This window comes from Chiloscyllium punctatum, chromosome 44 (assembly GCF_047496795.1).
Source record: "Chiloscyllium punctatum isolate Juve2018m chromosome 44, sChiPun1.3, whole genome shotgun sequence".
NCBI classification, from domain to species: domain Eukaryota; kingdom Metazoa; phylum Chordata; class Chondrichthyes; order Orectolobiformes; family Hemiscylliidae; genus Chiloscyllium; species Chiloscyllium punctatum.
Genome location: NC_092782.1, coordinates 2,164,574 through 2,191,754, shown reverse-complemented (window position 1 = coordinate 2,191,754; position 27,181 = coordinate 2,164,574). Strand labels below are relative to the sequence as shown.

The window sequence follows — 27,181 nt, the reverse complement described above, 5'->3', positions numbered from 1 at the left end:
CAACAGGTTTAATTGGAAGCACACTAACCTGTTGGACTATAATCTGGTGTTGTGTGATTTTTAACTTTGTCCACCCCAGTCCAAGGCATCTCCAATATATAAGAGTTGACTGTCACAGTGATACCTCAAACCAAGATTGTATGGAATGAGCTGCCAGAGGAAGTGGTGGAGGCTGGTACAATTAGAACAATTACAATTAAAAAGCATCTTCATGGGTATATTAAGAGGAAGGGTTTAGAGGGACATGGGACAAATGGGACGAGGTTAATTTAGGATATCGGATCGGCATGGACAAATTGGACCGAAGATTCTATTTCCGCGCTAAGTCTCTTACAATTGCTGGAAAAACTCAGCAGGTAACGTTTCGAGTCCAGTTACCCTGCTTCAGACTTGCTTAGCCTCTTCAGCAGTTTGTTGTTTTGCTTCAAGTTTTCAGCATTTACTGTTATTTGTTTTATTCTGAATGCTACCTGTTGCCACACAAGCAACTGTGAACGGGATGCACGGCCAAGGGATACATTCTGGGGGGCGTGGTTACAAACGTCACAATGCAGAAGAGAGCTGATTGGACGGGAATCCGCATTGGTGACAGAAGATGATGGAGACCAGGCTGGTACTGGCCTGTGATTGGTGAGGAGCTGCCGGTGTGACTCCTTCCCGGGGAAGTAAGCACGAATGAGGAGTGGGTTGCAGGAGGTGCTTGGGTCCTATTTGCCTGTTCTTGGCTTCGGGCTGGGTGCTGACCCAGAAGCCCGGTACAGCGCTGTAGCTTTTAAAGGGTCGGCATGACGCCATGAGGCAAACAGCTTCTCCTTCCAAATTAACACCGTTCACTGCCCTGACTTGCCTTTGCCTGAATGCGTTTATGTGTCTCCTGGTTTCGGTGAGTATTTCATGATTTGAGAGAATCTTTTTCAATTAAGGCAAGAAGAGCAACCCATCTTGCTTCAGGCTAAATTACTCATTTTCATACAGCGGCTGCCTTTTACAGATTGTGCTGTTCTGTGGCTCCACATCCCATATAGGACACAGATTTGAAATGAAGATTTATTTCTCCCTCATCACTGTGTAGGACGTATTTTAATTCCCATACCATTGAAAACTTATAATTTTCTAATGTTCACTGGCAGCTAGTTTCCCTGCTGGCTGAAGAATTGTTCTTGGTGATTGCCATTAGCAATAGGAAAAGCCGAATATACTCCATCTGTACTGTAAAATTAAGTGATTGAGCTCAAAGTGAGAAATGTTACTAAGATAACCGAGCAGAGCTGCTATTTGAGCGTGGTGAAACATTTGGTCAAAGGATGTGGAATAAAAAAATATTTTTTCAAAGAGGGACAGAAGTCTTGGGGTCTATATACCCTCTGTACCAGATTTCAAAGATTGCATTTAACCCACAGTCCAACGATGTGCAGGTTAGGTGAATTGGCCATGCTAAATTGCCCGTAGTGTTAGGTGCAGGGGTAAACTGTAGGGGAATGGGTCTGGGTGGATTGCTCTTCGGAGGGTTGGTGTGGACTTGTCGGGCCGAAGGGTCTGTTTCCACACTGTGGGGAACCTAATCTAATCTAAAAAAACTGAAAAGACTGTGCACAAATGTTGTAGTTATTGTTTGCTAACACTGGATGAATTAATTAATTAATTTATGTTTGTAGACCTTTGTATACCTCTGAAGAACTAAATCAGCAAATCAATCTTGGATCATACAAACGTGATGAAGGGTGTCAGTCGTATCTGGATAAATTTGATCAAAGCGATTATTGAAGGCCAGACACCAAGTTCAAAAGTTGTCAAGTTATACATGTTTGGAGCACTTTTGACACTCTTCACTGCTTTCCTGGCAGTGACAGAGATGGTACATTCAATATTGCTTCCCGCAGATAAGGATGATGCTTTGAAACCAACGAATGGTGTATTTGCCAGACGATCAAGAGCTACACGAAGTTGTCTTCTAAGTAAAAGGCAGAACCCATGCAGATTGCATGCCTCCTAATTGGGCTGAAATTTGGTTCCAAATCTAAGTATGAATAACTATTGTATACATGTCCCATTTGTGTTTGTGTTTTATTTTGGAAAAAGCCACAGTTTAATGTTTGGAATTTAACAATACTATACATTCCTTGCCTAGAGAATACAATAAAGTTGGGAAACATATTTGTTAATTGTTCCAGAAGATTTACCTTTGAGACATTGATAGTTTAAATACTGGTTGGGGGGTGCAGTAAGGGGAAACTGGTGCTTTGTGATAATTTACAACAAATCAGTGATAGACTTGATGTGATTTGTTACAGCACTTTTCTGGCTGGTTTAGCAATTTCTGTAAACTTAGGTTCTCAAAATTGCTGTTAAGTTTGCAGATAATCATGAACTGTGAAAAATCCCTTGAATGTACACAGTTTCAGGCTGATGCTGGTCAAGGATATCTTGCTCTGGATCAAAATCACAAGAACCCTGTCATATTGATCCAAGAATAAATGTATTTGAATTGCAACCTTTTGTTAATAGTGATTTTTTTTATATTTCTGGAGGTGATTGAACTTACTATCTTTGAACATGTTCATATAACGAGGAGGAGAAAGTGAGGACTGCAGCTGCTGGAGATCAGAGTCAGAAAAACAGCTGCTCAGGCAGCACCTGAGGAGCAGGAGAATCGACATTTCAGGCATATAACAAGGAGATGTACTTTGTGCCATACATAGATGCATGAGCTGATTGTTGAATAATTGTATTTTGGGTTTTCAGTTTTCTTGTTGAGCTCTTGATATTATGAGCTGTTCTTTAGTTAAGTCATCTTTAAATACACAATGTACAGTACTAAACAAATTAAGTGAGAGCTTTCAGTTAGTATTAAGGAAATCCAGTAGGAAGTACAGCACTTTAAGTGAGAATTAAAGCTGGCTATGTAAACTTTTGCATTTGTGGGTCACATTAGGTACATGGAACATTGCAGCCAATTATAAACCTTAAATTCATATTTCTATTCACTTGCAAATATTGCATATCGCTAACTCCAACATATCTCGGAATTTTGGTTTCAGAATTGTTCATGGAAGTAATTGCATGAAAAGATTATTTTCCAATATATGAAATTACTATATTGCTCTTGCTTATCAGATTACTTTGATGAAATGTTTACTAAAAATATGTAAAATTCATCACATCACCAAAACGTAGTTGATTTTTTTTCAAAAATCACTGCTCACAATTTAATTTATGCAAGTGATTGCTAACACTTGATAGTTTCAAGCAGGTGGCACTTCTGCAATTTCGAAATTTTTGACAACTCTTCTGACAGTGATTTTCTATGGACGACAAACAAAAAGAATTGTAGTATGTTTTTCAAAACCTGCAAAACAGGGTTACTAAATTTGAAGAGCAAGGGAGGAGTATCAGAGTACTAACTGAAAAAGACAGGATAATTAATATAGATTATTCTAAAAAGAAACATAGTGGTGGCACGGTGGCACAGTGGTTAGCACTGCTGCCTCACAGCGCCAGAGACCTGGGTTCAATTCCCGCCTGACTGTGTGGAGTTTGCACGTTCTCCCCGGGGCTGCGTGGGTTTCCTCCAGGTGCTCCGGTTTCCTCCCACAGTCCAAAAATGTGCAGGTCAGGTGAATTGGCCATGCTAAATTGCCCGTAGTGTTAGGTAAGGGGTAGATGTAGGGGTATGGGTGGGTTGCGCTTCGGCGGGGCGGTGTGGACTTGTTGGGCCGAAGGGCCTGTTTCCACACTGTAAGTAATCTAATCTAATCTAATCTAAAAGTTGGTCTAAGACCATAATATGTAGCAGCAGAAATAGGCCATTCAGCTCATTGAATCTGCTCTGCATTTCAATGAGATCAAGACCAATCAGATAATCCTCAAATCCACCATCTTGCCTTTCCCCCATGATGTTTGATTCCCATACTGATTAATAATATGTTTATATCAGCCTTGAATATGCTAAAAAAAAATCAGTCTCAACAGCCCTCTGAGATAAAATAATACCTACAGATTCTCCAGCTTTTCAAAGAAAAGAAAATCCTTCTCACCTGCGTATGAAATGCATAAGCTCATATTCTGAAACTATGCCCTCTGATCCTAAGCATTCCCAGAAGGGGAAACAATTTTTCCACAACTAGCCTGTCAAGACTCCTAGGAAATTTTATATGTTTCAATAGCGATGCTTCTCATTCTTTCAATTCCAACTGTACAGACTCAATTTACACAATCTCTCCTCAAAATACAGTCTCCTGTTAGACAGTCACTCAGGTTCAACTTTTGGTTGTTTGCAATGTTGCTATATCTTTCCTTAGATAAGGGTCCCAAAACTGTTCATCGTATTCCAGCACAGTATTTAGCAAACTTCCCTACTTTTATAGTCCGGTTCCCTTTCAAATAAAGGCCAACCGTTTTTTTTTCTGCAAGTTTTTTTGTGATTTCATGGATGAGGAGACCAAATCCCCTCTGTTCCATAGTTTTCTGCAAGTTTTCACTAGTTAAATATTATTCTCTTTCTGTATTCTCTCTGCCAAAATGCATCATCACATTTTTCCACATTGTATTCCATCTGCCAAGTTTTTGCCCATTTGCTTAACCCATCCACATCCATCTGTAAACTCTTTGGGTCATCATCACCACTTGCCTTTTCACCTAAATTTGTCATCTGCTAATTTGGCTATAGTACATTAAATTTCCTCAACCAAATCAGTAATATATATTCAAATAATCATGGTCTCAGCACTAATTCCTATGGCGCTTCACTAGTTACAGGTTGCCATCCTGAAAATTCCCCAGTTATCCTAACTCTCTGTTTTTTGTTAGGCAGCCACTCCTCAATTCATGCAAATATACTGCACCTAATGCCATGTACTCTTATTAATATCCCATCCAACAAATTGTGCCAACTAGTAGTAAACAGAACAAAGCAAGATGGCGCCAGATGTGGTCCTTGCAAGCTCCTGCATGCAGATCTCGGTTTCCTATTTCCTACAATTGTTCTACACTCTTTAAACTTAATGGCATACCTATTATTTACTTATCTACGCTACTTAACTCTGTGATCTGCCTGGATTAGTGGTGCTGGAAGAGCACAGCAGTTCAGGCAGCATCCAACGAGCAGCGAAATCAACGTTTCGGGCAAAAGCCCTTCATCAGGAATGAAGGGCTTTTGCCCGAAACGTTGATTTCGCTGCTCGTTGGATGCTGCCTGAACTGCTGTGCTCTTCCAGCACCACTAATCCAGTATTTGATTTTCAGCATCTGCAGTCATTGTTTTTACCTTGTTTTTACCTCTGTGATCTGCCTGTCATGCTCAGAAGATGAAGCTTTTCACTGTGCCTTGGTACACATAACAACAATTCAATTCAATTCACTTCAGCTGTAAACTTGACTTTTATGCTCAGGTCCTATAGGGGTCTTGAATTCTCAAATGTTGGAGGCAAACATGCTACCATATCAGTATTATGTTACTACCTCCTATTGGACAGTATCAAGTTTGGTGTTCAATTTAAAAAAAACAAAGAATTGCAGATGCTGGAAAACAAAAACAAATTGCTGGAGAAATTCAGTAGGTCTGGCAGCATATGTGAAGAGAAAATAGAGACAACGTTTGGGGTTCAGTGACCCTCCTTCAGAATGGTTCTGCCAAATTGTTCCAGTAATTTCTGTTTTTGTTTCTAATTAGTTGTTTCGTCACCTAGGCGACAGAGGTTTCAGTTTTGGAAGGTACTGTTGAAGGAAGCTTTCCAGAGTTTCCGCATAAATCTTACAGATGAGGGCCATTGCTGCTCCTGTGCAGTAGTAATAGACAAGATTAACGTTTAAGGAAGTGGATGGGATGCCAATTAAGTAAGTTGCTTTGTCTGGATGGTGCTTAAAAATGTGTTGCTGGAAAAGCGCAGCAGGTCAGGCAGCATCAAAGAAGGGCTTATGCCTGAAATGTCAATTCTCCTGCGCCTTTGATGCTGCCTCACCTGCTGCGCTTTTCCAGCAACACATTTTTAAGCTCTGATCTCTAGCATCTGCAGTCCTCACTTTCTCCTTTGTCTGGATGGTGTTAAGTTTGGAGTGTTGCTGGATCTGTACTCATCCAGACAGGTGAAGTGTTGCTCTTGCAGCTCGTTTTGGAAGACAGAAGGTAATTTATAACATCTGATTTTCTCCTGTAGACACTGTCCACATCAAGTTCAGATTCAAATCAATAGCAAACCCTAAGATGTTGAGGGTGGGAAATTCAGCAGTGGTTAGATTCCCTCTTGACTGAAACAAAAAATGCTGGAGAACACAGCGGGTTAGGCAGCAGTCATGGAGAGAGAGCAAGTTAATGTTACATGTCTAGATGACTCTTCATCAGAGATAATGTGAGGTGTGGATGAGGCAGCATTTATGCAATAGTGTGGGGTTGAAGTCCTGGGGGAGAAAGGGTGCTGAGAGAGTAGCTTAAGTGATCAGAATGTGAGAATAGTAGAACAATGGTGTGTCCAACTGACAAACTGGAAAGAGCAGATAGTCTCACTGGAGTGGGGAAAGAGGACATGGTGACAGAGAATCTAACAAATAAAGCTAAAAGAAAGAAATGGGTTCACAATGTGAAGGTGTTGAACTCAATATTAATTTCAGAAGGTTGTAAAGTGCTGAGTCTGAAAATGTGCTATTCCTTCAGTTTGTGCTATGATTCACTGGAACACTGCAGCATGCTGAGGACAGACATGTGGGCATGCGAATAGGATGCTGGTTTAAAAGGACCGGCTATGGGAGGGTCGGGGTCATGCTTGTGCGCAGACTGGAGGTGATCTGCAGAGTGGTCACCCAGTCCATGTTTGGTTTCACCAATGTAGAGTAGGTCACATTGGGTGCAGCGAATACAATGCACAACATTGGAGGTGATACAAGTGAAATGTTGCTTCACCTGGATAGACTGTTTAGGCCGTTGGATGGTGAGCAAGGAGGAGGTGAAGGGGCAGGTGTTGCACCTTCTGCGGTTACATGGGAAGGTGGCGTGGGAATGGGGCGTGGTGTTGGTGGTCATTGAAGATTGGATTAGGAAGTCCCAGAGGGAATGGTCGCTTATTGGAAATGACCATTGTCTAGGGTTTGTAATGCGTGAATATTGCTCACCATTTATTAATCCAAGCCTGAGTGTTGTCTAGATGTTTCCTCATGCTGACATAATCGGAATATATGTGTCCGGTCATTTTAAAATTGCACTTTAATTGTTTATCTTTATAAAGTTGTACTTAGCTTTTGTTTAGTTTGAAATAACTTTCACTTTCAACTTTCTGTCCTGCAAGGGCAAATCAGCTAGTCCCAGGTCCCTGTCTTTTCCTCATAATCTTGCAATTTTTTTTAGACTTTTTATCCAAATTCCCTTTTTAAATTCCAGTTGTATCTGTTTACATCCTTTCGAGCCATTCCAGTTCTTAACCAATCATTGCACTTCTTGATCAATAAAGATTCATCAGAACCTCATTTCAATCTGTGTTGCCAACTTTTGTGATTTGTGTGCATTTACCTGAGTCTCTTGGTTTTTGCAAACTCTTCAGAATTATGCTCTTTAGTTTACATTGTCTCATTCTCCTACCAATGCAGAGCACTTCACACTTTGTTGCATAGCGTTTCATCTGCCCTGTGTTTGCCCATTCCAGAAGCATGTACCCTTTTAAAGTCTATTGGAAATGACCAATGCCTTTTGTTTATGAAAAATGAGATATACAAACCCATTACAGTTCAAATATCTTGCACAGTCTAATACAAATAGTTGGGTCTGTATACTTTGTATAACAAACATTGGCACTTATCTAGAATACAGTCTCAGCAATTTTGTATGGACTTTTTCGGGATGAACTTTCTCGGTATGAACTTTTACAGTATTTACTTAAAGCAGTTGAACTTACAACCTTTTAGGAGGCACGTAACAGCACATACTTGGCTAAATAGCTGTGTAATGTTCTGTCTGTGTAAAACAAGTGAATCCTCTGTCTTAATGTGAGTAGTGCCACAGGTCATTCTTTAGGGTGTGAATGCACATTTGGACTGACAATACCCACAGTTGTTGCTGCAGGGTATATTGGACGTGCACATCGGCAGCTTGCTGACATCCCGATGCAGATGACTAAGAGAGTTTCCCAAGAAAATGAAAATTTTGATTGGCAATTTTCATTGAAGTCCCTTAAAATTGGATAATTCTGAGATGTTTCTTAATTTATTTAAAGTGAATAGTTACTCAGGAAAATTTAGAGTATTGAAAAGCTTTCACTCTTGGGGTAAGTGAATCACTAATTCACCACAGAATCCCACTGGTACCATAGCTCTGGCTGAGCCTTGACATTCCTGATCTGACTCCCTCCCTGCCAGACCTGAGTACCTGCTGTTGATCCAACACAACACTCATCCTGATCCATAGAGTCACACAGCACAGAAGCAGACCCTTCAGTTCAACCAGTTCATGCCAACCACAACCTTAAACAAAACTAGTACCATGTGCCTACTTCTGGCCCATATCCCTCCGAACCTTTCCTATTCAGGGACTTATCTAAATGTCTTTTAAACATTGAAACTGCCTGCATCCTACTTCCTCTGGAAGTTCATTCCTCACACGAACTACCCTCTGTGTAAAAGAAAAAATTGCCCCTCGTATCTCTTTTTAAATCTCTTTCCTCTCACCTTAAAAATGTGCCCCGGACTTAAAATCCCATGTCCTAGGGAAAAAAAACCCTCCATTAATCTTATCTATACCCTTCATGATTTTATAAACTTCTAGACTGGACCAGACACTACTGCAGAAGAGGCCTCACCGACGTTGTGTACAACCTCAACATAACTTCCCAACTCCTATACTCAAAGGACTGAGCAATGAAGACCAGCATGTACATGCCTTTTTAACCGTCCTAACTACCTGGGATGCAAACTTCAAAGAATTATGTACCTGAACCCTTAGGTCCCCCTGTTCTACAATAATACCCAAGGCCTTTCCATTACTTGTATAAGTCCTGCCTCTATCGTTCCATATCCAGAATCAAGCCACCATCATACCCAATACCAACATGTATATTTCCTTAGATAAGGAGACCAAAACTGTTCATAGTACCTCAGGTGTGGCCTGACTAGTGCCTGGTGTAAATATAAAGCAATGAATTGTAGATGATGGAGATGTGAAGCAAACAAAAATGGAAATTTCTGGAGAAACTCAGCAGGTCTGACAGCATCTCTGGAGAATCGAAAAGTGTGGCTCTGGAAAAGCACAGCAGGTCAGGCAGCATTCAAGGAGCAGGAGAGTTGACATTTTGGGCATAAGCCCAGAAGGAGTTATGCCTGAAACATCAACTCTCCTGCTTCTCAGATGCAGCCTGACCTGCTGTGCTTTTCCAGTGCCACACTTTTCGACTGACTCTCCAGCATCTGCAGTCCTCACTTTCTCTCAGCATCTCTGGACAGAAAGCAGAGTTAATGTTTCAAGTCCTGTGACCATTATTCTCAGGCCTCCTTATTTTTCTATTCCATTCCCATTGAAATAAAGCTCAACGTTTCATTTGCCTTCCCTATTACATGTTGAAATAGTGTGTTAGCTTTGAATGATTTCTATACAAGGACTCCCAAATCTTTCTGTACTGTAGCTTTCTGCACTCTTTTCCTCATTTAAATGGTATTCAGCTCCTCTATTCTTCCTAATAAAGTACATAAATTCACATTTTCCTACAACATATTCCATCTGCCAAGACTTTTCTCATTTGCTTATCCCTGTACAGAATCATTATTATCGACAGCACTTGCCTTGTCACTTATTTTTGTATCATCTGCAAACATAGCCACAATGCATTCAGTTTTCTCATCCATGTCATTAATAGTGGCTCAAGCAGTGATCCCTGTGAGACCCCATTAGTTACAGCTTGTCATCCTGAAAATGCATCCCTTATCTCAAATCTATCTTCGATTTGTTTACCAATCCTCTATCTATGCTAATATACTACCTCCAATACCCTGTGCTCTTATTAAGTTGTCTACTATATGGTACCTTATAAAATGCCTTTTGAAGATCAAAATACACTGTTTCCCCTTTATATATCTAATCAATTTGTCAGGCTTGAAGTCATGTTTTTCTAAATGATCTCCTGTTATATTATTTGTAATAGATTAACCTTCTGTCAATAACAGCTGTCTAGCTGTCACCCACCTTAAGAAACCAAGACCTATAAATAGAGAGGCAGGACATACCACCAGTTCTTCACCAGAGACTCTCACCATGAAAACAAACCTTCCAGCTCAGTGAGCTAACTTACATCCTTACCATCAGCCTGAGCTACAAATCTCAAAAATTGCTATCTTTTCTTGTCTCCTTCCTTTTTATTACAATGAAGATGTTACATTTACAGTTCCTCTAACCTCTAAGACATTTACAGCATCTAAAGAGTCTTGAAAGATCTGGTGCATCAAATACTTCCATACTTACTTCTTTTAATATCCTAAGGTGAATCCTACGAGGTTCAGGGCCCTATTGGTTTTTAGACCCATTAGTTTTCCTAGCACCTTTTTGATATTGATCGGTATTGTATTTAATTCTTCTCCTTTTGCTCCTTGAATATTTAGTAATTTTGGAATGCTGTTGTAAAGCCTGATGCAAAATATTCCTTCAACTGCTGTGTCATTTCCTGGTTCCCCATTGTTCTCTCAGCTTCATTCTCTAAGAAGTCTGAGTTTACTTTGACCTCTCCCTTCATCTTATATATCGAAAGGAGCTCTTGATGTCCATCCTGCTATTACTTGCAAGTTTATATTCAAAGACTTTATTTCCATTATTATTTTTCAATTACTCTTTGTTGGTTTTTAAAATTTTCCCAATCCACTGTCTTATTACCAATCTTTGCCTCAATTTTCCTGGTTAAGCATGATTTGAGTATCCCCTTTCTGATATCCTTCTTTCTCACTCTTTAACTATTTTCTTAAACCATTGTTCCTCCACCCTGTTGGCTGCCAAGCTCCTTCCCCAGTCCATTCCAGCCAGGTCTGGTCACATTTCTTCCTCTACCAATCTAACTATTCCAATCTACATGAAGATTAAAGTAATGTAGTGTCTTTTTTGCATGCTGCCATTATGTCTTGATTTATTCCTTGTCCCACCATATTGACATAAAAGGAGCTGAAGACTAATTCTAGCAGTGTGTTTTTCCCCTTTTTATTTCTTAACCACACCCATATGAATCCAAATTAATTTCTTGCTATCATACTAATTCTGATGATGGCCATCATAACTCTAAAAGAGAAGGTAAATAATTTAAAGCAAAATCAAAGAACTGCAGATCCTGGCATTATGAAGCAAAAACAGAAATTGCCGGAGAAGTTCAGCCAGTCTGGCAGAAAGTAGAGTCAAGACTTTGTCCAGTGACCTTTCTTCATAACTCGACCCAAAACATTAACTCTACTGTCTCTCCACAGAAGTGTCCAGATCTGCTCAGTTTCTCCAGTAATTTCTGTTTTATTTAAGGTAAATAAGTTGCTGTCCTTCAAATCAGCTAATGCTTTTTAATATTATTATCTTTCTTTAATTTTCTCTTCTTTTGTAAAATATCCTTCCATCTTATTAATTGTTAATAGCCAATCTAAAACAAGTGCACTTGGTTGTACCAGTGAAGCTTTGACATTCATTCATCTTATTAAAAGAAACTATGAATATTGTACTACACATCCAAGTGATGGGTATTTAGAAATAGTACAAATATCATGCGTATGTAGAGGGTGTGTAAATACCACAAGACCAACGTCCTAGGCAGAATTTCATTCCATACAATTTCTAAAACATTAGATAAAAACTTAGATACTGGTTTGGATATAGGACGAGTTGTTTGCATTTGTGTTAGAGGTCACTTTGCTGTGTCCAAACCAAAGAGAATAACCACTTCAGCAATGGTCAGTGAAGACTGTTGTAGGAATTATGTTCACTGTAGTTTAGAAGAATGAGGGGGCTCTCATAGAAATGTTAAAAATTCTGTCAGGACTGCATAGAGTAAATTCAGGAAGCATGTTTCTGATGACCGGGGAATCCACAACCAAGGGTTACTGTCTAAGTATATGGGGTAAGCCATTTGGGACTGAGATGAAATATTTCTTCACCCAGAGAATGGTGAGCCTGTGGAATTCTCTGCCACAGAAAGTGGTTGTAGCCAAAACAGTGAATGTTTTCAAGGAGGAGTTAGATATGGTACTTAGAGCTAAAGGGATGAAAGGCTATCAATGAGAAGGCAGGAATGATGGGTGTTAGAGAATAAGCTCTGATCAAGTTAAATGGCAGAATACTCTCAGGGCTGAGTACTCCTATTCTCTATGCTTCTATTTTCTCTTTCTAAGACATTGGAACACCCCCATACAGCATTAAATAAAGAACTATAAAAAATTCTGTAAGTGATCAGGGACTGAGGAAGCATATTTTCTAATAGTGATTGATATAACTGAGAAAAATAGCTGAGGAGTAAACTATCTTAATCGGATTCTAGGATGGAAAGAACAAATGTATATTTTGTAATGTAAAAACTGAAAGGTTTAGTGCAGGAAAAGATAACTAATGTCTTAAACTTGTGTTTTAAAATGATGGATTGATAATATCACATTTCAACTGTCAGGTTACTTTTTGTAAGGTGTATCAATCATGTGGTCTAGAAAACAAGCTGAGTCTATGACTATTTGTCAGGAAGGTCTCAGGAACTCTCCTGATCCATATTAAAGCATTAGAGGTGTGACAATACCAGGGCTTTAAGAGGCACCTTTGGTCTTGGTTTTTTATTATATGAAGAAATGTTGGGACAGAGGTGCCCATGTGAGGTAAACAGCTTATCAGGTCTTTTTGTTTTCCGAAAGTTGGAACATTAGAAGCAGCCTGAATTGGTGGGGTCAAGCCCCCAAAGAACCAGGATTTTGTTTTAGTATCAGCATTCAGTAGTATTGCTGCTGGGGTCTTGAAGCTGTTTTTTTTCCTCTCTTTATTACAGCTAAAAGCTGGGGGTTCTCTTCCTGCTGCTAGAATTGTATGTAAGACAATCTTTTTGACTAAATTTGCCTTTGCCAAGGATGTGTTTATGGGATGTTACCATATTGGGAAAGTCACTGTTTAGTAGTTAAATAATCTATTATTCTGTTAAGTTTTCCAGTTGTGTTCTTTTATTATACTTTACGTATAATAAAGCGTATGAATAAAGTGTTTTTCTTCAAGAGTAGTAGTTTGATCAATTGAATTGCATCTGGATCATGATGCCTGGCACTTGCCTTTAAAATAAGAAAAAGTTAGGGTCTAGACTATCTTTTTTGAGGGTGTCTGGTATGATTCATAACAGTAGAGATTACAAGCAGGAACAAGAGCAGGACAGCATAGATTTAAAGTGATCTGCAAAAGAAGCAAAGGTGAAATAAAGAAAAATATTCATCCAGCAGGTAATTAGGGAATGGAATGTATTGCCTGGAACTGTAATGGAACCAGGCACAGTGAATGGATTCAAGAGAGGATGGATGATTATTTGGATAGAAATGATGTGTAAGGATATTGGTAAATGGCAGGAGATTTGCATTAGATAATGATGATCATTTAGCACACCAGTGCAGGCATGATGGGCTGGATATGTCAGAACACCCCTGTGATTAACCACTTTCATTCATTGATCCATTCATTGAGTTGAAACTTCAAAGTCATAACATTCACTAGGAGGCAAAGCTGGTCTGCTTATGGTTTCAGTGATATGAAAGAGGCGAGATCTTTCTCATTCTCGTGCTGGATGAATCCAGCAACAAGACCTTTGGTTTAGTGTATAGTCAAGCTTCCCATGTTTTATGCTTACTTGATATGCAACTGCAGAAATGAGCTGCTTTTGTGTCAAAATGTACAAATTGTAATATCTGAATAAAGTACATTTTTGAAATTAAAAAGAATGCACTAAAGCTTGGGGCAACTGCCGCTAAGGTGCAGTGGGGAAAGACTACAATCTGACGTATTCCTGTTGTAGGTAAATGGGGGTCCATTCAGTTATCTGACCGTCCTAGTGTGTCAAATATATGCAAATATTGGTATTGTTTGTGTTAGAGAGATCTTTGGTTTTGTGTATAGTTTTATGTTTACTTGGTAAGCAACTGTACAGAACTGAACTGCTTTTGTGTGAGTGTAAATATACAAGAACATTTTAATGAATAAAGTATATTTTGAAAGTTAAAAAAGCCAATGTGCAGTTGCATAGCAAAAGTAACTTGTAAAAGGAACTATTGAGGATTTTAACAACTGTAGCTGGACAATAAAAACTGAACCAGTTATGCCTGAACCAAACCTATTTTAAATAGCTGGGAATCCAAGCTAAAGATTTGTGATTTGTAATCTCTTATGATTAATTTAAAAACTAAAGGAAATAGAGTGAGTAAGTTAAAATAACCAATTTTTTGGCAAATTTATGTTAAATTTATAGAAATTATAGTCAACGTCCCGTTTTGTTCTTTTCTGTTTTCTCCTTGCTGCTAACAATAAGTTGACCTCATTTAAAACTATTGGTTAAAATTAGTGATTGATATGCATAATATTTATTCAGGGAGCAATACAGTGTTTGTGAAATCTAGTATTTCTGCAGCAGACACAGTTTCAGTCCCAGAAATAATTGCAAAAGCTTGTTGATCAAACAAAACCTGTCCTCAAGAAACCTTTTGCTCACATTGCTGTTCTTCTGCTCTATAAACAGTTTTAATATATTTGCTAGTATATCGTATTCCTGGTGTATATTTACTTTCCATCTTTATTGATAATGTCTAGACAGGTGAAGAAGATTAATAATTAACAATTTTTAGAATCTGCCTTATAAATGTTTATCATCTGTTTGAAAGTTTGCCTACCATTTGCTAGTTCAGACCAGATACCTCAATGATTTTTGATAGTTTATTTCTCAAAAGTTAAATTAGATATTAACTCCTCTCCTATCTCTCATGGTAGACATCTTTACTAATCTGAGTTCAAATGTTTTTCTTCAAAGTTGGCTTCCCCTCCATGGTCATAATTCCTGACAAGCATATTTGATTGTAAATTACTAAACAGTGTGTTTGCTCTTCCTCCCCCTGACCTCTCATTTGGGTTCAATAAAACAGCGTGCAGTATTGGCAGGCTGTTCAACTCAAGAGTTGTGTTTCAAATCCCAAATTCTCCCATGACCAAGACTGTGTAGGTTTGCCTGTTGACCATTCCCAGTCTCCAACCCATTTTGACTCCCAGCTTGTTAAACTTTAAATCCTTGTCCAACCTTCAGAGGTTTTTCCCCATCCTGTGTCTGCTGCCTCCTCCTAAACTGTTCTCAATCCCCACACGCATCTATCTTTTTCTTCATTTGAAAAAAAAATTGTCTTAGATTGCATTTTGATATTCAGACTTTCAGTCACTCTTTGCTGAGTTTGCTGGTGGGAGGTGCAATGAAACAAGAAGGAGGATGGTGGGGTTGGGGTTGAGGAGTGAGCACCACCATTTAGCTGTCTCCTCCTTGACTAAATCTCAGGAAAAAACTGCAGTTGCTGTAAATCAGAACAGCAAAACAGAAAATAGCTGGGAAAGCTCGAGGTGCTCTTGCAGCATCTGTGACGAGAAATCAGAGTTGACACTTCGGGTCGAGTGAATTCTGAGGAAGGGTCACTTGACGTGAAACGTTAACTCTGATCTCCCACTGCAGGTTTGCCAGACCTGGTGAGCTTCTTCAGTCATTCCTGGTTTTGTTCCGCCCTGATTATGTTCATGGTGGTTGGACTCTCTGCTCCATTGTCAAGGGAGCCCCCATTCCCCATGAGAACAGCTAATGCTCACTTCAGGGCCTCATCCTGCTGCAGATGGTTGTAGACTGGCAACTGGCCATGTCTTGCCATGCAAAATGCACGATGGGCAAGTCTGTGCCAGCTTCCTTACAGGCCTCTGTGGGGGTGGTGGGGGCGGGAGGCCGGGGAGAGGGAATGTGGTGGTTGGGTTTGTTCAAAGGCCTGATCGGGAAACCTGGCATTGCAAAGATGATGGTCAGAGCAACCCTTACTGCCAACCTCTTACCAGTGCCTGCATGGTCAGGTTCATGACCATGTTTTACCAACTGCAGGCACTGCTTGCATAGCACCACTGCTGTTCCACACATACTGGCATCTGCTCATGGTGTTCTTGATCCCAGTTTAAGTGCCTGCTTTTAATTTGGCAGACAACTCTTCAGCCAGTGGGGAAACACCTTATGGTCTCCATTAAATACCAACCAGTGTTTCTATTCCCCTTACAACTTTTCAGATAAAATGCCTCAGGATATTTTATATTTTAAACACCTCATATGAATGAAGTTTTCACTGAGAATGCCACAACACCCAAACCTTACTATCTAATGCATCAAAGTAAAATGTAGACATTGGTAAGCTGGAATGATATTGGTAAAACAGAAAGAGACTTTATCAACCAAGACTTGTAACAGGTCATTTACAGCTGGCCAATGTTGGTGGAAATCTGTGGAGATCTTGTATTAATAGAGGTAATGCTCTGCATCTTGTTATGAATGTTTGAAAGTGGGATATCTTAAGATGCTCTACAAGAGGTGTGCAGGTAAAAATAAGGCACATAGTATTGAAGAGAGGGTGGGAATTTACTGAGCCATGGGGAGATAGGGACAGTTGTCCCCACCAGATGTGGAGAGGCTAACTGACGAATGTAGGTAGGCAACCAAATTAAATAATCAGAAACTGTATTAAATGTGCCTGGCTCTTCAGGATTTTGCCTGTGGTGAAGCAGCCTCTATCTTCACTTGCCCGATTAACTGTAGTAGCTGACAGTTTAAAAAAATGCCTATATGTTTGTGAGATTGCGACATTGGCATGAGTGGTCTGGACATGAGCAGGACAGCGCAGACAAAGTTAGGCAGCGGTGTTTTATATTGCTTAAACACTTAACGTGCAAACTCTACAATTGGAATGGTGACAGGGGTTCAGCTCTACAGGCACAATAATCAATGAAGCAAATAATGTTGAATTATATGGTGAAATCAGCACTAAATACATGTTCAAAGATCTTCTGCTGAAACTGTGTAGTGTTCTGGTCAGATTACCTTGGTTTCGCCACTGAAAACAGAAGAGATACTAGAGTAGGGGAGAGTTGTAAGGCTAAAGTTCAGTGAGAGATCATTTAATTCTGAAAAGATGTTAAAAACCTGGGGCTGAATCTCACTTTTATTTTGTCCAGATATTTTACCGGACTCACCTCATTTAAATATCTTCCCCACTCCTATGGTGTCCCTCTCATGCAATTCTAGCCCCATGCTATGACCTGATGTTCCTGGAAGAACTGGCTACTCATTCAATAGCCTCCAGCAGACTGGCATCCCTGGCCGTCATGCCACATTTAAAAGAGCTGGGATGAGCACTGGCATTTACCAGCTGTCTTGCTCATTGAAGGAGCTTCTTTCTGAATTATGATTTCACTCATGCCAATGTGGCAATCTCATAAATACATAGCCATGTTTTTTTAAGCTGTCAGCCATCAAAGTTAACAGGGAAAGTGGGGATAGAGTCTGCTTCATCACAGGCAAAATGTTGAAGAGTCAGGAAAATCATTTAATACGGTTTCTGATGATTTACTTTGACTGCCTACCTCCATTCTGTCAGAAAGGGAAAATGGTGCCACATATTTTCGACATGAAACTTGGAAGTCCTAGTGGATAGGGTGGTCTGCACAAAGAGAACCTGGAGGCTGGCAGAGGAGGTCACGCCATCCCTGTGTATGTCAAATTTCTTGATAAAAGCACCAACATTTCTGAACTATCTGTTGTAAGAGTTTAAGACGCAAGGACAAAATTTTCAAGCTTCTCCATACAAATCGGTCCACCATTTGCAGTTTGTTCTTCAAGAGGTCTTAATTTATTCTCCCAAGTCCTTATAACATCTTTATAGTAAGCGGGACTAATTAAATTCAATCAAGTATTTAATCTGTTCAGATTTTTGCAGATGCATATACATCATATGAAGTCCATCATATTACTGCCTGCATAGGCTAACACAAAGCTCGTACGTGCTACATCAAGAACTTGTTTGCAGTTCTGTTTTGAAGAAGGGTCACTGGATCCAAAACTCCAATTTTTCTTCACTGATGCCGAGTTTTTCCAGCAATTTGTGTTTTTGTTTCTGATTTCCAGCATTGGCGGTTCTTTTGGTTTTTGTTTGGGTGAATTGTTTGCTCTGTCTGCTTCAGTAAAGTTTCCTGCTCAACGCTCAATCTACAGTTTTGCCTGTGTGTTCCAATCTTTATAAGGTGTTCTGTCTTACTATCTAACAGCAAAGTTAAAAATCACATAACACCAGGTTATAGTCCGACAGGTTTAATTGGAAGCACTAGCTATAGCAGTGCTGCTCCTTCATCAGGTGGTTGTGAAAGCACCTGATGAAGGAGCAGCACTCCAATAGCTAGTGCTTCCAATTAAACCTGTTGGACTATAACTTGGTGTTGTGTGATTTTTAACTTTGTGCACCCCAGTCCAACACTGGCATTTCCAAATCATATCTAACAGCAATGATTGTAGCAATTGAAGAAAAAGTGTGTGAAATTCATTAATTCACCCAGTGTCCATACTCATTCAGAAATCAGCTACAATAGAATTCTTAAAATGCCCTATCTACCACTTCATATGATCATTGTTTAATCAAATAAAAAGCAAGGTTTATGTTTAAAAATGATAAATATCAGTATCTATCAGAAATTAAGTTTTAACTTTTATTATTGCAGTGTTAAAATGTGCAAGTCACTTGCTCCAAAGGCATTAATTCCCACAGAGAGAATACAATTATCAACTATATCTGATTCCAAAAGATGTATTAATTGAGGAACTCATTGTTTGGCTGTGTAAGCAAGATTTAAAGAAACAATCTCAAAATAATTGGGATTATGAAGACACTATTATGTGTTTCAGCTGTAGCTCAGTGGAGCACATTTGCTACTTCATAGACTTGAGCATAAAATCTAGGCTGACCCTTTAAGGTGATGATGAGACAGTACTGCTCTGTGATGTGTGATGGGTCTAGGGAGTTGGGGTGTAGGCAAGGGGCCTGTTGCCTTTCACATGAGATATTAAACCCAAGCATCCATCCTCTCTGCCCTCTAAAATACATGTAAAGATCCCATAGCAATTGCCTAAGAAATGCAGGGGAGTTCTCCCTATGGCCTGACAAATATTTGTCCTCAGGCTAACATGACTTTGAAACAAATTATTTGATTATTATCTAATTGCTTCATCCAGAAAGCTTGCAGTTGTTATGTTTCCTGTTATAACAATGACTATACTTCAAAAATGCTTTCAAGATCTGCCAGAACACTTTGGTTTGGCCTGAAGCCATGGAAGGTATTATATAAATGCTAGTCTTTCACATATAGTTAAGGAATTAATTGAATTTGACTCATTGCTCATTATTAAATCTAAAATTGCCTGTCACAACTCATTCATTGTAGAATCACAGGCAACTTGTTGGAATAATAGATGTGCATTATCTTTGTCAGCCATATATCTCTTGCATAAAAAATGAGAACTACACTTCAGAATTTTTATGCCAGCTTTTAGACTTGGGGGTGCTTTGGGCGCCACCTCCTTTATAGTTGTAAAATCCGAGGTATAAAAATGGTTGTGATGGAGTTAAAAGTTTAATATTTGTTGTCACCTTACTTGAGAAAATGATTCAGACTTTTTCCTATATTGTTTGATCGACATGCAAATTCTTAATTTGCTTAAAGGCAGTACAACATTACTGAACCATTTTTTTCACTGATCTGTTCCCCTGAAATACTACACAATGTCACTATTAACCACAGACAATAGAATAACACTTGCATCATGCCACCAGAGTTTTATCAGTCAAGTTTGTGGGCGGCACAGTGGCACAGTGGCACAGTGGTTAACACTGCTGCCTCACAGTGCCAGAGACCCGGGTTCAATTCCCGCCTCAGGCGACTGACTGTGTGGAGTTTGCACATTCTCCCCGTGTCTGCGTGCATTTCCTCCGTGTGCTCTGGTTTCCTCCCACAGTCCAAAGATGGGCAGGTCAGGTGAATTGACCATGCTAAATTGTCCGTAGTGTTAGGTAAGGGATAAATGTAGGGGTATGGATGAGTTGCGATTCGGCGGGGCGGTATGGACTTGTTGGGCCGAAGGGCCTGTTTCCACACTGTAAGTAATCTAATCTAATCTAGAAAGTGTTTATCACAAAATTTAAACTTGTATGCAGTGAAAAATTAGTTCACCCATCTGGGGCAACACAGTGGCTAGCATTGCTGTCTCACAGCGCCAGGGATGGGTTCGATTCCACCCTTGAGTAACTGTGTTGCCCGTGTCTGCATGGGTTTTCTCAGGGTGCTCCAGTTTCCTCCGATAGTCCGAGATGTGCAGATTAGATGGATTGACCGTGCTAAAATGCCCATTCTATCAAGGGGTATGTAGGGCAGGTGGGTTGGCAATGTTGGATGTGGGGTTATAGGGATAGGGGGATCTGTCTGGGTGGGATTCTCTTTGAAGGGTTGGTGCATTCTCAATGGGCTGAATGATCTGCTGTGATATGGAAGTTTGATTAGCATTTTTAATCTTGTAATGCTTGGGAAATGCAATCTACGTTCTACTAAAGGTGGGCCTCAGAGAAATTATGCCTGAAAAGTTTTTAAAAATGAATCACATTTTGAAATAACTGACTTCATAGATGAAGTAATTGTTTGCAATTCTTGACTTTAATTTCTCAAAAGCTGGCTGGTTTATAATGTATGATAGAAATATTGCAAAATCCCACAATACCTTAATAAAAAGCAGTTCTGTAACATTTCTACCAAGGCGTTTCTTGTACACAGAGAAAATCATTATGATGAGAACGGAAAGCTTGATTTAATTTTAGTTTTGAAGAGCAATAGATTTTTAAAATGCAGGTACATTGATATAATCAATGTTCCATCTGAACTATGCAACTGCACTGTAAGCAGCAAGTGTCTGTTCTATCTAAGCACAAACCAGCCACGTATATTAAAAGGTGTTGGTGTCTATCCAAATGAAAACAATGGAGCTGCACCCTTAAGGCTGCACCCAACAACAAAAATAATTAGACAGAGAATGGGTTATTGCAAGTCTTGCCAATGCATTTGCATGCCGTAAAATAAGCATAAGTATATGGGATGCTGTCTCCATCTTCACAATCAAGGTTCACTGTCATATTTTGAATATTTGTAGGCTGGCAGCAGCTGCACTCATTTATCATGGTGTTTGTAACAGTGTCAAATCTGGAAAATAAGAAGCCAGCAGTAAAAAAAATGTCAGTCCAAATGCTTCAACTCAACAGGGACTACATGTATGTATGTTAATTAACATAGGAATCAAAGAGGAGAGTACATTGAATGCATTATGTGATATATCAGTAATGCATATTGACAACGTGATTAGTAGTGAATGAAACCACATCTTGCAATTTGCGACAGTAATAACAGCGAAACTGATAGCATTCGCTCACTTTTCTCCTTCACAACCATCAGCAGTTTCTGTGTGCACGTGCACACAGAGAGATGTTGCCCTCAATGATTAGCTTAAACAGAGGTTACACTGTTGAGGTTTCTCCTGAATGTAATCGATTAGAATTCATGAACTGTCGAAAGTTTTCACTTTTAAGCCCTTTGCCATGCTGTAAAAACGTTTGAAACACCTACATCTTGTTGAATAATGTGTCACTGGGTTTGCAAAAGTGTGCAATGTTCATAATTGCTACCAAAGAGCTTCACTGACTCTGGAAAGATATTTTCATGTTTATTGAACATGCATCATGATTAGAAACTATGCATGTTTTGAAACAGTAAAATGTAATGTATTTATATATCATTAAGGACTCAACATCAAATTTTGAGCCTCATTCCATTCTTCCATGTTTATTACCCACTTCACACCCAGTGCAGGTATGACCTGAGTTGCTTTTAGTACAATTACCCATTCTCTCAATCTCCTAGGCCTGTTATCACATTGTATGGAGTGCATTCATTACAGCTCACCCGTTTTGCTCTTATTACCCCTTATTCAGCTTTCCTGCTGTCCTATCCCACTATCAATAATCTCCTTGTTTACCTACCTCTTTCCCAGGGCTCCATCTCCATCTATCCGCTCACTTCTCTCCTTCCACTCTCCTCCCAACTTAAGCTTCAGCATAAATTCAACTTTTTTATAGCTGCTAACAGTTCTGATGAAGAGTCACTGGACTCGAAATGTTAACTCTGCTTTCTTCCCATAGATGCTGCCAGCCCTGCTGAATTTCTCCAGCAATTTCTGTTTTTGTTTCAGATCTCCAGCATCTGTAATTCTCTGTTTTATTTATATATTTTAATCTTCTTCCATAATCCCATCTGTATGTCCCAATCTAATAAAAAATGGTAAAAGTGAAAGGTTTAATTCTTTTTTACTCTTGCTTTGTTTGGTGAGAGAATATTTTAATGCGATTGTCTGTCTGTCCTGCAGGATGACATTGCTGTTGCTGGATATCTAGTGAGCCCCTCAACTTGGCTTCTGAAAGGGGAGGTCTGCACTGCAGAAAATATTAGGTCTTTGTGGGCAGCTTTCCTAGTGGTCTTCAGTAAGACAGGCATGTTATCATTGATGGCAGAATCCAGCATATATCTGTGTGACATTTTGATAACCACTTTCATTAAATATAACATTTTTCGGTGTTGGATTCTAGTTTGTGTACAGTATGGATCAATTTTGAGGTGCACTGTTGTCTGCAACCCCATATCATTTCAAGCTTTATTTTGAACACAGAGAAGATTCCAGAAACCCAGAAACAAGTAAATATTATTCCTATATTTGAATGTACCTCAAGATCCAGTTAGTCTCTTGGGATAACTGGGAAAACTAAATGCAATTGTCATCAGAAATGAAATTAAAGTGAACATTTTATGACAATAATTTAGTAAATTGATAACCTGCAATGCATTGGAGGGCTTTACTTTGCCTGACTGAACTTGCTGACCAAAATTGAAGAGGGAGCAGAACCACATTATAGAATGTTAACTTTCTTCCTCAGGACATTTTAATGTTATTTTCATATAGATTAGCATTAACAGATGACAGATAATGGAAGAAATAGAGAATACTAGAATAATTGTGCCTAGAAGTAACAAAATAGTGGATGAGATTTCTGTTGCAGTGGGTGAGGATTTGGATCTGAGGTAGCGACTGAGGCAAGCATTGATAAGTCATCTTATAATAGTAAGGACATGGAATAGGAAGGTCAGGCAATGGCATTAAAACAGTGTTGTGAACAAAGCGCACACTATACAGGACTACCTCGCTACATTAGTTGTGTTCAAATGTTGAGATGTTATTTCTGAAGGTTTATATAGAGTGCCAGTCATATACAAGCTGGAGGACTGATGCAGTTCTGGTTGTTAAAGCAGAAGAAGGCATGCAGGCTGAAGATGAGGGAAACGCCAGTTATTCAAGAGAAAACGTTTAGAGGATAACTTGATAATTGGGCTCTTCAGCATCAGAAAAAGAGTTCTGAGCAGGGCTGTGGAATACTTCATTGGATTGAGGGAGTTGGATCAAGGAGATGCATTGACATAACTGACTAAGATTGTAAATATTCATGGCTGTAATGGCCATAATTAGAACAGACCTCAGGATGGAACAGTTGCTGAAATGTGTGTTATAAGCTGGGATATAGGAGAGATGCAACAACTAGAAGCCAAATTCAGAAAAATGGTGAATGGTCCTTTTCGTTTACATCAGTCTTTGCTTTGAGAATCCTGGTAAATCCTTAATCTTGATTATTATTGTATTAGCCTGCATTATTTATTAGACCCATAATATTCCATGGGTCTTAATTATATGAATAATATTACATGAAAGCACTTACTCAAAATGTCCAGGACAGTTTCCTTCACATTTTGTCATCGTAACTTCTGCTGAACAGCTTGAATTTTCAGATGTGACGTTTTTGGAAATAAATGACATTTTACAATAGTCTATGAAAAAAGAATGGTAACAGCAAAATTAAAACTAAACTCAGAGGAATATAAATGAAATTTCCACTGTTTAGAATTTGCTAAGAGAGTTAGTAAGAAGTTAGATGATTCAGGCATCATACTGTTAGGTCATTGAGTAGACATATCTCTACTTATTATTATATGGTAATACAGAACTTGAGTTTGCTGAAAAAAGATTTTCCTGATTTTTTTTGTCTTGTGCTCACCAAGATAATTTACAAGAAAAGTAGAAATGACATTTATCCTGAATGTGAGGACATGGCTGATTTGTTAGTAATTCACTTTTGACTGGTCATTGACATGGAGAATGTACCAGTTAGAGATGACTGACAATAAACTGCCAAGTTTTGTTTACATTTTAAGTCAGGCAGGATTCTAATTGGTTAAGTCATTGCTCTGAGAAATAAACCAGAGAATGGCTATTGACTGTTGTGTGCAGTTGCAATAGGTTCAGTCTCTCTATATATTCTGTCTGGATGGAAAGAACAGGCCAATTAGTATTGATGCATGCAGCTTCCATGCAGGTGCACCACACAGCAAGCTGACTGGCAATCCAAAATGAGTTATCAGCATAATCCTTTATAGACTTAGGGTTGTTTAGCAAATGTTGTTCCAATGCAAATTCACGTCTAATGTTGGACACTATTCCAAGTTCTGAAGGCATGACCAGGTAGGGTATGGTCAGTACCTTTGCTTATCGCAAACTGTCAAAGGGATACAGCATTGTTACAATCCATCAATCTTTGGAACATATGGTCTACATCCCTAACCATCACATGAGTACTGAAATTCATATACCATGTCACCCACTAGTGTGGTAGGCAGAATGTCTTCTTGAGTTGATGGCAGCAGCCTATTACTGGTGAATTCCATTCATGTTGCTACTTCAGAAAAGCAAAGTTAAACAGCTATATTTACCTGTTGCTCAAACTTTTCAAGACACCTTACCCTTCCAAGGTAACCTGGGCATTTTCCAGCACCAAATGCTTTAGGCCTTTGGATAAATCTGTATGATTTACTGTGAAACATCATCTGATTAGGGTAACCATTAACTTGCAGAATGGCTACTATAACATGGTTAGATTAGATTAGATTACTTACAGTGTGGAAACAGGCCCTTCGGCCCAACAAGTCCACACCGCTCCCGTCGAAGCGTAACCCACCCATACCCCTACATCTACATCTACATCTACCCCTTACCTAACACTATGGGCAATTTAGCATGGCCAATTCACCTGACCTGCACATCTTTGGACTGTGGGAGGAAACCGGAGCACCCGGAGGAAACCCACGCAGACACGGGGAGAACGTGCAAACTCCACACAGTCAGTCGCCTGAGGCGGGAATTGAACCCGGATCTCCGGCGCTGCGAGGCAGCAGTGCTAACCACTGTGCCACCGTGCCGTTACTGATGGCACTCCATTACCTTCCAGTAAGGGATTAGCTGTTAGCAGAGTTCGGCTTTCACACTGGAGATATCCCCTCTCAGTGCCCAGAAATTGCTGAGATTGAGGAGCTGAAGGTGGGAATGGAACCCACTCTGAGTGTTGGTGGTTAACCAGACACTGGCAGCTCTCCATTGCCATCAATGCCTTTGGGAGCAGTGGCATCTGCTGGAAATGCATCAACAAGAGGCCCAACATCAAAGGGGGATCCAGAGCAAAGAAGAGTGAAGGTGGGATGGAAATGGTAGGGTGGGGCCACTGAAGGGGGCCTATGTATTTTGGGGGTGGGAGATGTCCGTAGGGATGAAAGATAGGAATTGGACATAAACGGAAGGGAGTGGCTGCACCCATCTCCCATTTCTGATGCCAGATCCCTCAAATAGGCAACAAGAGCCTCTGAATGAGGACAGCACCCCCATCCCCACACCCTGCCCCCAACCTCCCGCTGGGATCCTCAGGTTTGTATTTTGGGTTACCTGTATAACAACGCTGCTACCCATCATTGGATGAATCCCAGAGGTGAAAGGATATCATCCTTAAGTGGTCATTAAACTTTGCCCTGTGTGTCTGTACCATTCTGGTCAATCACTAAGTGAAACCAGAAGTCTGAGCCCAATTTCCTTCTTATAAAGTCATTATTGGAGCATTGATTTAAACACAAAGTGGAAAAGAATATTCAATAAGCAACCAAGAAAAGAAAAAAAGTCTGAAACAAGTAAAAACAGAAATTGGTGGAGAAAACTGACAGGTCTGGCAGCATCTGTGGAGAGAGAAAAACAGAGTTAATGTTTTGAGACCAGTGACCCTTCTTCAGAACTGGTCGAAGGATTCAAAACATTCTCTCTGTTTCTTCTCCAAAGCTGTTGCCAGACCTGTCAGTTTTCTCCAACAATTTCTGTTTTTATTTGTTTCATATTTCTGCAGTTCTTTGCTTTACTGGAAAGAAGTCAGTGATTACCAGGGGTTTCTTTGCGACACCAATGTGAGCAGTAATCTTCCTCCCAGATACTTTCTTTCTAAATAAACAAAATTAATGTCATATAGTTACTGCTGTGAAGATTATCTGAATATGAAAAAGACAGAGCAATCATGCAAAACCCTGGAAATGTTTGTAATATTTGCAGTTATCTGATTTTCTGCTGAAATAGGAGTCTGTTTTGCTTCAAGTTCCTGGAAAATGCGTTAATACATCCCCCCCCCCCCCTTTACACGATTATGAACTGAGCAGAAAAATTAATTCCATTATTTATACTAATAATAATAACAAAAGATATTCAGGCAATTCCATATATTTATTATACATCGTTTCCCATTTAATGGATAATAAATCATGCAAAAGTAATTTTGTACCAATCAAATCACAGGCCAAAATCTAAATGCCAAGAGATAATGACTGATAGTTTTTGTTTACTGATATATATTTGAAATAGAATATTATCCTTTCTGCTACTGAAACAACTGTGTGCTTCATCAACTTCAATTTCTTCCATTGTTTCCCTCTCTGGCTGCCTTTATATTCTTTAAACCCTAAACAGTGAAAGGTTGCCAACATATCCTGTTGTAAGCACCATCATCCATCTCCTTACTGATCTACAATAATTCTTTAACCCCTCAGCTGACTTTGTACATTTGTGATCTTTTTCCATTTATCAGCTTGCTTCCCTTGACTCTGCAACTATCAGCCACCTGGTCCTTCTCTCAGCTCGCTGCCTTATAGCATCTATATTTACAACTTCTGAAAAATGTTCTT

The 27,181-nt window shown here is 39.5% G+C and overlaps 1 protein-coding gene and 1 long non-coding RNA gene across 2 annotated transcripts in view; one reads left to right on the top strand and one right to left on the bottom strand.

The window, feature by feature from the left end:
• The first annotated feature begins 606 nt into the window (after positions 1–606).
• On the top strand, positions 607–2,491 carry LOC140466623 (uncharacterized). Its single transcript, XR_011955232.1, has 2 exons — positions 607–883; positions 1,656–2,491. It is a non-coding gene; the product is annotated as an uncharacterized lncRNA (long non-coding RNA).
• An 18,199-nt stretch (positions 2,492–20,690) lies between these two features.
• LOC140466589 (uncharacterized) overlaps positions 20,691–27,181 on the bottom strand; it is a 91,336-nt gene continuing 84,845 nt past the window's right edge. The window contains exons 39-41 of the mRNA XM_072562042.1: positions 26,390–26,447; positions 23,857–23,965; positions 20,691–21,241 (exon numbers count right to left, since the gene is read on the bottom strand). Of these exons, the coding sequence (XP_072418143.1) occupies positions 21,064–21,241; positions 23,857–23,965; positions 26,390–26,447 (345 nt within the window). The 3' untranslated portion in view covers positions 20,691–21,063. The remainder of the gene's footprint in view (positions 21,242–23,856; positions 23,966–26,389; positions 26,448–27,181) is intronic.